The sequence below is a fragment of the Pollicipes pollicipes genome, unplaced genomic scaffold, assembly GCF_011947565.3.
Source record: "Pollicipes pollicipes isolate AB1234 unplaced genomic scaffold, Ppol_2.1 Scaffold_5724;HRSCAF=6776_pilon_pilon_pilon, whole genome shotgun sequence".
Lineage (NCBI taxonomy): Eukaryota > Metazoa > Arthropoda > Thecostraca > Pollicipedomorpha > Pollicipedidae > Pollicipes > Pollicipes pollicipes.
In genome coordinates, this window is record NW_023596746.1 from 56,089,535 (window position 1) to 56,102,465 (window position 12,931).

Here is a 12,931-nt window from a genome sequence, read left to right on the forward strand (position 1 = left end):
TACTCGAGATATGCACAGCATCTTTTAACGGAGGAATACCCTAACCTATATGAGAATTACAACATGAGGTGGATAACACTTTTTGGCAAATGGTCAGACCATCCCATTGGAAATGCGAAGCAGACATCTCAAACATGAAGTCATTAAATATAAATATCAAAACATAAATAGATGCATTTGCTGCAGCTGAAAACACAGAAAGCAAAACTGGTTTGGCTGCTTTCTATCAGATACGTTGCATTTAAAAAAGAGAGAATACAAAAGTGCAGCACCAAAACATTGTTATTACAAAGCTTTTTTTGCTCATCGCACTGCTATGCAATTATTATTGTTCAGTGCGCTCTGTTTAACTGTCATAACCCAAGACGTTAAAGAACATACACACTTTTATCATAATATGATATTATTTTATGCCAGCTTGAAATCTATGTCTTTGTTGGCTGGAGCATATTTTAGTGGCTCCTAAGTTCCAACTTTTGTGAAACGGTTTTTTTCACTCCCGCACTGTCTTTTTGCGATGAAACTTTTCACTCTCACCCTAGTTCAAAAGCCATTTTACCTCACTGTTGCAATTTCATTCGTAAGACATCAGTTCTCAAAACCATAGTTGCGTCTTCAGGCGTCCTCAACGGGCTTTAATGCAGCAACTATGCGACGTCGTACGGGTCAGCAAATTGTCACCATTCTGGCGCATTGGGGACGTCGGGTGCGTTGCATAGTCATGATGAGAGGGTGAGGGGGGGGGGGGCGTTCTTAGTTCCCACAATTCAAAATTTCCATAGCTTATAACGCCTACAGTTAGTGAGATATGAGTCATGATAGCTGTGCCATGTGCACGGTGCGACTGAGGAAGGTATACCTATGGGAATAGAGATGTTTAGCGTGGCCTATGCAGCATGGAGTTGGAACAGCATGGAACCATTAATCATACAATAAAATTATTACTTAAAATTAGGAATTCACGTCCAATTTTATTTCGATAAAGGCATGCTGCCGAAATATCACCCCATTTATATCTCTATTTTCCTATTTTGTTCCGAGGAATAAGGCTAGTACCTTTGTCTTATCTCTGAGAAGAATATTACTCGCAAACGCACTTAACAACTAACAAAATTATGCGGAAATCATTTCCAGTGATTGAAAGGGTCGGCAGCAATTACTCGATCCTCTTGTCTCCATATCTACCTACTCGACTGATTGTTCCTGTGCTTCATATATCGTACTCTCACACTGAGTCTTACTAAGCACATGTTTTAGAGGTGCGTTGCCAGCAACTGCTGCAGTAATTTAAGCAATGCCACCTATAGGTACCATGCGTCGCTCCCCCGCCCCAGGTCATGAGGCTATCTTGGTATTACCGGAAGGAACTCTAAAGATAGATTCAAATCAGACCTCGGAACTCAGGGATGTAAAGATTGACGAACATATGAGCGATTTTGTATTAACCATCTTTGATATAAACTGTAATGCCAAGTCAAAAGTCCCGGAAGCTAGAACGATGGTTGAGAAAGCTCATCATTGGTGAGTCAGCGGTTGTTTCGAAACAAACATGCATACAAGAAAGGATTCTGCCAAAATGTTCCAATACATACATATATATATATATATATATATATATATATATATATATATTCACTGTCTCTCCCCTCTCTCTCTCTCACCCTCTCAACCCTCCCTCTCCCCTGCCCTCTTCCCTTCCTCCCTGGCGTTTGCCTGAGATCATCTGTACTTTTGTTACTTTGGAAGAATCAATACCCATTTGCGGGAGCCCATTTGAGACCGCATTGTATTTTTCCGGTGGGAACACAATTATCTGCATACATGTGCTGGAACATTTCGAAAGGTTTAGATGGGGAGCAAGGGCGCCGCCAGAGCCATGGCAAGGAATGAGGTAACACGGTTGACATAGATCAAGGCTACTTCCCCATCCTCAACGGCTTTCTGCAGCGTAGTTACGTCCTCCAAGAAAATGTGATGACGATTTGGGCCGTCGATAAAAGCGTCTTTAGGTCTGCTTTGACCAGCAACGCCTCGTGTTTGCTCTGCCTCGACTCTCACAAAAGACGGATAAAACCACGCCCGCCTGGTTCATTGAGGGTTAGCAGGGACAACGGTTGACCCAGAAGTTTTTTAAACATACAAAACTGTTCCAGCTTTGGCCATCTAACTTTCAGAGCCTGTTTTGAGGTTTACAAAAAGGGTGGCCGCTTGCATCCCCTTCGCTCGGGCCGGGGTCAATTTGACACTCCCCCCTCTGATATCTCAAGAACTAACAACGCTGGAGGCATTAAACTCTCACAGTGTGTTGGCCTGTACGTGAGCTCACTTAGGTTAAAGTTTGACGTTGCTAAGTTATGATATTCAGGTCAAATAAGGTCAAACAAGGTGAAATTGTGATCGAACAGGATTATCTCCAAAATGCCCTTAGAACCTAGGTACCAGTGCCAAGCAATAGGTCACATGCACATTTGAGGCCAGTGACATTATCTGACCTTTCGGAGGTCCTGGTCACCAAAATCTTGCAAGACTGCTTTCAGTTTTGCATTTGAATGAGATACAAAGATTAAGCTAGGCGGTAATACAAAGTGTTGACCGATATCCTTTTTGGTCAGTTACCTTTTCTGACCTTTAAGAAGTCCACGGAAGATGTGTAACGCAGTTCCTGATATCAACAGATTCGAAACGAACACCACAAAAGCTATCTCATACAGCAAACCCTAGAATAATAAAACAGGTTGGTTATGCTCTGTCTGTCCTACATACCTGACCACAATTCAATGTAAGTTGCTCATGTAATGTTGTATTGCACAAGGAAGCATCTCAGAGATGTATGACTGTGTTTAGCACTCCGTTGTTGCATCAGACTGGAGGGTGCCCAGAAATCGACTTCGGTGAATCCGTGGCCTGAATTTGAGGTGCCGCGGGTCAGTGACCTTGCAAGAGACATATAAATGTTTGGCACCGAACGATTCGCTATTCAGATGTCCACCGCTATTCAAAGTCTCGCGCGGCGACGTCCCACTGCTCGGAAACCATTCCTGAAAGCCTTCAGGGAATTAAAGCAGAGATACATCTTTGAGGGAGATATAAACGATAGTGACCGTTTTCCAATTTAACTGTGCACCACTTTTTATTCCGCCGCTGATGCAGTTTCGCCATTCCCAGCCCGCTAGAATTTGCCAAGAGCAGACTGGGCCAAGTTTCAGGAACCTATGTCAACCAAGATCGTTGCGAATCACCAGAGCAGGGTGTTAGCCTTATAACGCGTATTATTCATGCTGCCGCGACCGCGACAATGCCATTGACTAAGCCATCGTTGCGCCACATCCCAGTGCCATGGAGGTCGGCAGAAGTTAAAAATGTTATTGCACGTCCGAAATGTGCCTTTCGCTGCTTTTATCACGAGCGTGATTATGAGCGTGCTCAAACCGGACGAATCATAAAGAGTGCCAAACATCATTCTTCGCAAACCTGCATTCAGTAATTTCGTGCTGCTACTCCCCTAAGCCAGCTACGAGGACTGGTTCGAACACTTCTCAGAAAATGCACTTTTTCATTGCCCACTTTACGCATCAACATGCGCCCGGGTGGCCGGCTGGATACCCTTCGCTCAGGCGGGATGGGAATTAGACCCCTCTAAGATCTCAAGAAATAAAAAGGCCAGAGACATCAAATTTTACGGGGTGTGTTGACCTGCACGTGAAATCACTTGGGTCAAATTTTGAGGTTCCTAGGTCATGACCTTCGGGTCAAATAAGGTCAAAGAAAGTCAAATTCCAGGCTGGTCTCCAAAGTGCCCCCAGAACCCAAATAACTGTTTAACGCAAAATGTCACATGCTCATTAAAGGTCAGTGACTTATTTAACCTTTTGAGGGTCATAGTGACCGAAATCACATAAGACTGCTATGAGTTTTGCATTTGAATAAACGACAAAGATTACGCTAGGCAGTATGTTCCTGAAAACAAAATCTTGACTTGGATCATTTCGGGTCAATGACCTATCCTGGCCTCTAGGAGGTCCATGGAAGATGTATAATGTGCTTCCTGCTGTCAATAGATTTGAAATGAGCACCAGAAACTATTCGATACAACGAGCCCTCGAGTAATAAAACAGTTTGGCTTTGATCTTGGTCTGACCTTCACACCTCACCTTAGGTCAATATAATTTGCTCATCCATTATTTATGTTGCCTAAGAAGGCATCTCAGAGATGTATGGCTTTGTCTAACACTCCGTTGTTCCACCCGATTAAGCGAGTCCCTAGAAACTTACTTCGCTGAAACCATGGCCTGTCTTTGACCTGCCATAGGTCAGCGACCTTACAAGGTACATCCAAATTGGTAATACCGAAGAATCTGCTATTCAATTGTCTACAAAGATGCAAATTTTGGCGCGGCTACAACGCGCCACTCGGAAACCATTCCGGAAAACCCTCAGGGGGTTCAAGTTGACCCGCACCCGAGTGCGTGTTAATAACCGGATCATTACGGCAGCACCTCTTATACCCAATGCTCTTGCCGAAAGCCTTGCTTAGTGTAGCTCCCCCAGAAATACCAAGCAGGCTTCGTGGATCTTACGCAAGTTCCTTTTTATTTACACCCTAATTGATTTGCTTCCGAAAATACGGCAGACGGTAGTACATCATTTTGTTTTCCTTTACACCCTCATCGATTTGCTTCCGATGGTACAGAAAACTGTAATATACCATTTTCTTTCCTGGCACTCCAAAATGCAAGAAGGTACGCCCGGGACACCTCGGCAGGCAATGATCAATGACACTATTCCTTTCTGCAATCTCCTTGAAAGCATCTTTAATCTTATTTTGACGGGTTTTAATGATTTGCGGCCCTTCCGCGCCTATCCTGAGACATGGAGAGACACCATCATTATTATGTTTCCAAAACCAGGGAAAGACATCAAAGACCCATCAAATAATTGTCCCAATGCACTCACAAGCTCCCTAGAAAAATTGTTGGGCAAATGGTAGTGAAATGGATCTCTTGCGTTATAGAGCAAGACTGCCTGCTTAGAAAAATGACTGTGGTTTTAGACATAATCGCAGCACAATAGACCAGATCAGCCGACTGAAACTGGCAACAGGCGTTCCTTTAAACATCGTCATTACACGACTGCTGTCTTCCTGACATAAGCCGAGCCTACGACATGGTTTAAATGTACACTTGTTTTTAAGCTCTATCAGTTAGGGAGTAAAGGCAATTCAGCACATTACCTCATGGTTTTTTCTGTTCGTCATCAGACCATTTCGTGTGCAGTGCAGCTCCGCCGTTTCTGGTGCTCACCATCTAGATAACGGCATCCCATAGGGGAGCTGGATCTCACCGAAGCTCTTCAATCTTATGTTAAACGAATTATTTGGCTTATTACCATCGGGTAGTTCCTCCCACTTTTTGCGGACGAAAGCGCGATTTGATGTCCGGACATTGAGTATGACCATTCGCTGCCACGGCTCCCATCCGACCGGAACAACGTGCAGCGGTGGTCAGAGCGGCACGGGCACCATTTCGCCACTCCCAAATCTGCACTTATGATTTTGAGCAAAAATATGCGTAGTACTCATAATTTCCGGCTGCAAGCAGATAGACACAACGTTCCTTTCGCTTCGTATGTTGAATTGCTTGGTGTCTAACTCGACCCAAGATGATCAATGCGACAGGACATGAAACATGTCCGCTCCAATTACCTAAGATGACTACATTTGTTTAGAAGCATTCCCGGGGCACGGTAGGGTACCGACCTCGAGAAGTTATTACTTCTATATAAATCCATAGTTTTTCCGATAACTGAATATCGCTCGGTGGTATATGCAGGAGGAAGCCAGCACACTATTCAACCTATACACAGTATGTAAAGTGTGTTCTTGCGAATGACTCGAGGAGTTCTGCGCACTACTCCATTTTCAGCGCTTGAAATGGACGCGTACGCTACGCCTCTTGCTCTTCGACGAATGGAAAACACATCACGACACGTAGCAAAATGGCGACAAAATTCTAATCACCCAGCTTTAAATCTATGCATATCTTAGCTTGCATTCACCACGACTGGAGAGGGCCTGCAGAACACTGGTCAGAACTGACGATAAGGTCTCGGACTACTGTCTACTGCACCACTCTTCATTTTGTATTACCCCACTCTTCCGTGCCACCTGCTGTAATAGCACCACCATGACAGTTCATCCCACGAAAAGTTTTGTTTCTTTTTGACGATCCTAAACATCTTTATACGATTTCCTGTGGCCAATAATCGAAAAAGCAGCTTTGTTTACACCGATGGCTCCATAGCCAATGACCACACCGGATGTGCGGTAATTTGCACTGAACATTACCATAAAAATTGTCGGTTACCGGATGGCACGTCAGTATATTTGGCCGAATTACTTGCTCGTCTTCTCGCATTACAGCACACTCAATAACACACCTGTACAACGAAGACAATGGTGTTTTCTTTGCGGATTTGAAGAAAGCTGTGCAACCTCTTATCGATTCAGACTTCACTCACTACCTCCTCGTTAAAATCTTCAGTCTCCATCATATGTTAAACACACAGGGCATGCACATTAAATTTCTGTGGGATCGGGACATAGGGGCATTACGGGTAAAGAGCAAGCTGACCGACCAGCCAAGGAAAGCTTTGACAGCCCGGCTTCTCATGCATCTGCGAAATCTTTTAATCGCATTCTGACAAAAATTTTTGGCAACGGCGGTGGACCGATATAACCATAAGGCAACTATATAAGATTAAACACCGCGTTATCACTTGGCCATGAGCACACCGTACAGAGTGTTTAGAGGAGGTGTCGGCTGTACGAATTGAATCAACGAATTGGACACACTCCACTCCACACATACACTTACGTTACCCCCGCGCCCACTGTCAGCTGTGCGATCATCCACTTTGGGTCAAACAGATTACTTCTGCGTGCACCAAATAGCACCAATAAAGCAAAGATATGTAAACCTATTGTAGGCACAATGCCGAATTCTTTTGAACAGAATGTTCTTGGCGATGACCATCCTTACTTGCTTAGCGCTCCCTTCAACTCTCTCAGACTTACTGGTTTGCTTCAAGCAGTGTAAAAGTCAGTAAACGTGCGTGTTTTTTTCAACTACATAAAAACACCGATTCAAAATATCTTTCCGGCGTGAAATGGCCCAAACAGGCCGAAACGCCTCACACAAATAGCATTCAAAATCAAGCATCGTGAAAAAAAACATACTGTGCGACCTGACAACGGAGTGTTTCTCATTCTCCGTGATCCGCTCCACTCTGGACCCGTTTCACTTTCTGTCAGCCCGGGTCGGCACCACCTTGTTGCCGGTACCGATGTTTCACACCCAACCAGCACAACCACTGCTAGTCCCGGCCACTCAGCCGCAACCAACAGGTTTAGCACGGGCCCTGGGGTGCAGGTAATCACGCTTGTGTTGCACTGCACGGGGCTCAGATCAGCAAGTGAGGAAAACAACAGGGCAAATGCTGCCGCCTTTCGCGATTGCACAGAAGATCCTTTCCTGGATGACTGTGTGACTTCATGGGCATACCATCGCATTATTGATCAGATTCAGCGTCACATGGTCTGAAACTAACGATGATGGTTAATGTGACAGGCAACACTATATGCCCCGTTTCTTAGCGCTCCTCGCTTGACCCAAACCCCGCTCTACTGCATTCTGGGTAATGATGTCGTGACGCCATCGTGGGACTAAGTCATATGGCGCCAACGCTATGGCGGCGTGAAAACGCTGTTCTTTGCGAGCTGGTTTAGACACAAATATTTTCTTGGGTCGAATTTTTTGACCTAGCACATGCAAGAAAATATTTTCAGCTGGGAAGTGGCGTGGGTTTGCACCAGAGCTACAGAGTTATTGCTGACATGCGTTTCCGGCTTTCCCCGACAGACATATGGGTAACTCACTCACCAGCGGTTCATCCCAGAGAGCTCTAACCGAAGGTGCTTTCGAACAGGCTGTGTAAAGGAGTATAGCATACAACAACATAGGATGGGAATGAGACACGGCAGGCCGGACGAATTCGTGGCACCCTGGGACGCGCAGTGATAAGTTGGAATCACATCGTGTGGCCTTAGGGAGACAGCCCCTTAGCCTCTGTAGACAGCTCGTGCAACAGACAGTGAGAGCTTTCAGGCGAGCAACAGCGGGCGGCGGGCGGCAGCGGGAGCGGTGCCGACCAACTCACCGCTCAGATAATGGCTGCACGCCGGCAACATGGACTGCTAGGGCATGATCAGCTCCAGTAATAAACCTGCCTGCTCGGCGAACACGCCTCCAGCCGCATTCCAGATCCCAATGTGCACGCAAGCGGCGTGCGGTGTTCATCTTTACCGTATTTGGGCATCCCCGGTCTACGTGGACGACACTTGTCCGCCAGATTCACAAAAACAGAACAGCTAGCTTGCCCGGTATTACAGTGGTACTCATTTTCTAGCACGCGAGTCCACACAAACCGACAGAGAAACATGCGGGACTATCGGCGCAGGCTGATAGGAAATGGCCCTATTTACAGCCACCATGCTTCAATAGACCCCATGCAACGAATGCGACGGGCTGAGCAATGTAACTTGTCACGCACACAGATCAACGCCGGGCGCGTGCCTGCTTCAAGATAACCCAGTGAGAGCATTGCCAGAGAGGCCAGCCTGGCGCGGACCTATCATTTACTCAGCCTCGCACGAAACATCGGCGCATTCAACGTGTAAATGCCTCCAGGCAGGCGGCGGCGCTGCACTCTGCCGCAGCATAGTCGTCAATAAAATGCTACTGACGGACATTGTTGCATTTATTTTCAATTTTACAGCGAGTAAACGTCTCCGACTATATATTGATCGACCGGGTTGTGCACAAAGTTGCTTGAAAAGCAAGGTTCAGCACACGGCAGAGATGCCGAGTGAAGTGAGAGCTTAAAGCGCGAGCAAAGCGTAGCAGTTCAACGGCTGATAATGCGATATCCAGCAGCGTGATTGCAGTAACTTTACTCGGCTCGCCCTCATCTATATTCTTCACGGTATGATTATCAAAGAACAAACCAGACAGAAAGTTACAGACAGAAAGTTATTTACATTTATTTATTTATTTACAGACAGACAGTTATGGCGACCGGCCGGCGTTGTAATAAGTCAAAACTCGTGTCCATTCAAAGACGCGTGGTGCTCGGGTGGTAGCCAAGAGCGTCCACAACCGTTCTTAACACCAAACCGTGATCACACTGACAAGGACGTGCGAGATGCAGCTACGTATCACTACAAACTCTGGATGCCATCAATGTGATATCAGTGAATTAACCCATCAGAAAAATTCCGGAAGGCTGTTGTCTATGTCCTTCCCAATAATCACAAGCGTCCTCAGCCCGTGTCGTTGGCGGACCGCGCGTCCTACTGAGCTGGACAGGGCACGGCGGCCCAGGCAGCGTTACCTCCTTGCTGGTCGTTCTCGGACACAGGCGTTGGAATCGGCTATTGGCTACAGCAGCACTGTGTCGCAGTTGACGTCCAGGGCGTACGACTGAAAGGGCCCAAAAGCAGTTCAGCTGCGTCATACAGTATCGGACGGCCAAGCACACTTTCGATCAGCCAACTTCAACAGCCGACCACGGAAAAAGCAGAGCCATGCTACTATGCTCGTAAATGCGTCTCGCTGTGTATTTAATCGAACCATACGCGTCAAGAGAAAATATAATCAGGTGACATTTGGCTGCATGAAAGGTTTAATTTACCGGCATGATAACAAACCGCGTAGTTATATCGTGTTTTGCATAGGTAGCGGCCTGATGCAGATTGATGCCGTTTGCGTAAGGATTTGTTTCTCACCGTGCTCCGGGCGAACTCTGTCTGGTAATAATCATATACGCTGGCCACCGCCCGTTTGGCATCTTCCACCTCCTGCTCTCGCTGTACGATGATGCTGAAACAGCGCTCCTTTCCTCCCAGCGAGTCGAAGTAGAAGACCACCTTGTTGTTGTTGACCTCCCAGCGCTTCAAATCTGAATGGAGCATGTTTCCGGTCGTCAGAAAACATGATAGGCCTCTGAAATGGTAGCTAACTCCTACAGCTTATCTAAAGAGCGTGGCAACTCAGATTTAAACTTCATGCCATGTCTAATTGCTAGATAAAGAATGTGTTCCTAGTGTTGGCAGAGCCAACTCAGATCTGACGACCTGCTTGTTAAAAACCGACAACTCAGATCTGACGACCTGCTAATGGAAACAGACAACTCAGATAAGACGATCTGCTGGTGGAAGTAGACAACTCAGATCTGACGACTTGTTCGTTAAAAAACAGACAACTCAGATCTAACGACCTGCTTATTAAAAACAGACAATTCAGATCTGACGAACTGCTAGTGGAAGCAGGCAACTCAGATCAAACGACCTGCTAGTGGAAACAGACAACTCAGATCAGACGACCTACTTGTTAAAACAGACCACTCTTATTCGACGAACTGCTGGTGAAAACAGAAAACCCAGATCTGACGACCTGTCAGTGAAAACAGATAACTATGACAACAGGAAGGCATGTGTCTATTATGTGCCATTAACTCCAACTTACCCAACTCGACGTTCTGCTTGAGGTCATTCAGACTTCCCTTGTTGGGAATGAACCCGCTGACCATGTCCAGCTCAACCACAGCCATATTGGTTTCGCTATCCTCCTTCAGGTAGCTGACGCAGATGTCTTAAAGAGCACAACATTGCCATGTTTTCATAACAACCAGGCAGGCATTCCGTCATATGTAAAACCCGTTGAACGAGAGATGCTTTCGAACACTTTTTTAATTGCACTAGGGACTGCAGTGTCTTCTGATGCTTTCACAGAACAGGAACACTGCAAGCTGGTCAAGAGCCTCTTCCCATGACATTCCCTTGCATTGCACTACAGATTTAAGATCAAACCGAGCAGAGGCTGACAAGTGGTCTGAGGACCAGGTGAGACAAGAGAGCTAGAGGAGTCACCAGGCAGGCACGTCACTCGACTCACCTATGGTATGCTTCAGACATTCGCGCTGGTTCATTTTGGGCTTGGTGGTCACCTTGATCGTCAGTGCGTCGTTTGGACCGGCTGTATGCACGTTGTATTTCAACGAGGCCTGGCGAAACAACCATGTTACTTGTCATGCGCGTGGCGCACGTACGTCGTCATGCATTGCTGGAGCTAATTTGTATGGTGCGGCAGAAGAGGGTATGTCTCGGGGTTCGCATTCCGTGCGTGTTATCATTGAACTGAATGTCCTTTACTCAGGCTCTCAGTGAATCACATCAGCCGTCGAACAGCTGACGCGATTACGCTCTATACTAAGAACACGGTGTTCAGCTCTCACACAGTTTAGTGAGATATATTTTCAGCAGTCTGGCACCTAGATGATGATTATGATGATTGGGGTTTTAGGGCGCGTCGACTTCTAGGGTCATTTTGCGCTCATAACAGCTAAGTGTTTACCGTGGTGTATAAGTGGCTGTGAATCCTACGCTTCTCAAAAATGAAAACAGCTGTCCGGTGCCAAGCATGCGAGAATCGTCACCAATAAGGTCTGAAAAGGTAAGACCTGACACATCTCCTCCGAAATAAAGTGCCCGCTCTTCTCTGAACTGTGGGCAAGAGGGAATAACGTGGCGAACCGTAAGTGGCGCATCACAGCGAGGACGTGTAGGGCGTTCTTCACCGCACAAAAGGTAGCTATGTGTTGCGTGCGTGTGGCCAATTCGTAATCTGCTGAGGGTTACTTCTTCGCGTCTCAGCTTACGTGAGCTTGAAGACCATAGACCCAGTTGTGGCTTGATCATTTTTAACTTATTGTTAACAACGGCGTCCCAGCAGCGTTGCCATTTCCCCTTCACAAAGGTCGCGATTGCAGGGTAAGCGTCCCTTGCCGGCAAGGGTAAAGAACTGGTGCAAGGTGCACGCGCTGCCCGTTTTGCGGCCGCGTCAGCACGCTCGTTACCTGCGATACCCACATGACTCGGTATCCAACATCAGACGACAGTTTAACCAGCAAGATCCAGCGCTGTCAGGCGAAGTAAAATATCCTGTATAATGGGACAAGGTGGGTTATAGGTTGTCAGAGCCAACAAGCTGCTCAAAGAATCGGATACGATCACGTGTGAGTTGCTCTCACCAACTTCGATGAAGCATAGGGCTTTGCTGATTGCAACGAGCTCGGACGTGTAAACTGAGTCGTGTTTCGGTAAAGAAAAGGACCGGGTGGCTTGGTCATTCACATATGCAGCACCAACGCCTACCTCCGTCTTGGACCCATCAGCATATGTGGCTTGAAAACCTACGTACGACCCGATGTGCTCCAGAGCCTTCGATCTCAGGTTGCATGGGATCGCTCCCTGTTTGCTTGTGCATGAAAGGGATACATCCACTTGTGGTGAGATTAGCTCCCATGGAGGCACTAATACGGGACGCGACCTTAGCACACCATGCAAACTTATGTCGCTTTCCCGGAACAGCTTCTTCATATGGACACCAAATGGAATAGCGGACAGCCTTCCGCTACTTTGGAACTTACTTTCCACATCACGTGAAAAGATTGTTCGGTGAGTCGGATGGTTGGGAAATTGAGCAAGCTTGCAAAAGTACCTCATGCCAAGCATTTCCCTTCTCAGTGCCAACGCCGGTTCATTAACTTCCACGGTAAGGCTAGCAACTGGCGACGTCCTGAATGCCCCCGTCACAATGCGTAATGCGGTATGGTGCACGGTGTCTAATAAACGTTTGCAGGAACTCGGCGCGCGGTCATAAATAAAACAGCCATAGTCATGGTTCGAACGTATAAGTGAGCGGTCTAGCAGTAACAGTGTTCTTCTCTCCGCGTCATAAGATGTTCGAGACACATACTTCAATATGTTCAATGTTTGAAAACAGTTGTCACGTAGGGTTTTCAAATGTGACCCATA

At 46.6% G+C, this 12,931-nt stretch overlaps 1 protein-coding gene across 1 annotated transcript in view; it reads right to left on the bottom strand.

Moving 5' to 3' along the window:
• Nucleotides 1-8,868: 8,868 nt before the first annotated feature.
• The window catches only part of LOC119103246 (alpha-1-macroglobulin), a 55,322-nt gene continuing 51,259 nt past the window's right edge, over nucleotides 8,869-12,931 (bottom strand). The window contains exons 27-30 of the mRNA XM_037226687.1: nucleotides 11,010-11,118; nucleotides 10,581-10,706; nucleotides 9,842-10,014; nucleotides 8,869-9,536 (exon numbers count right to left, since the gene is read on the bottom strand). Coding sequence (XP_037082582.1) covers nucleotides 9,495-9,536; nucleotides 9,842-10,014; nucleotides 10,581-10,706; nucleotides 11,010-11,118 — 450 coding nt within the window. The 3' untranslated portion in view covers nucleotides 8,869-9,494. The remainder of the gene's footprint in view (nucleotides 9,537-9,841; nucleotides 10,015-10,580; nucleotides 10,707-11,009; nucleotides 11,119-12,931) is intronic.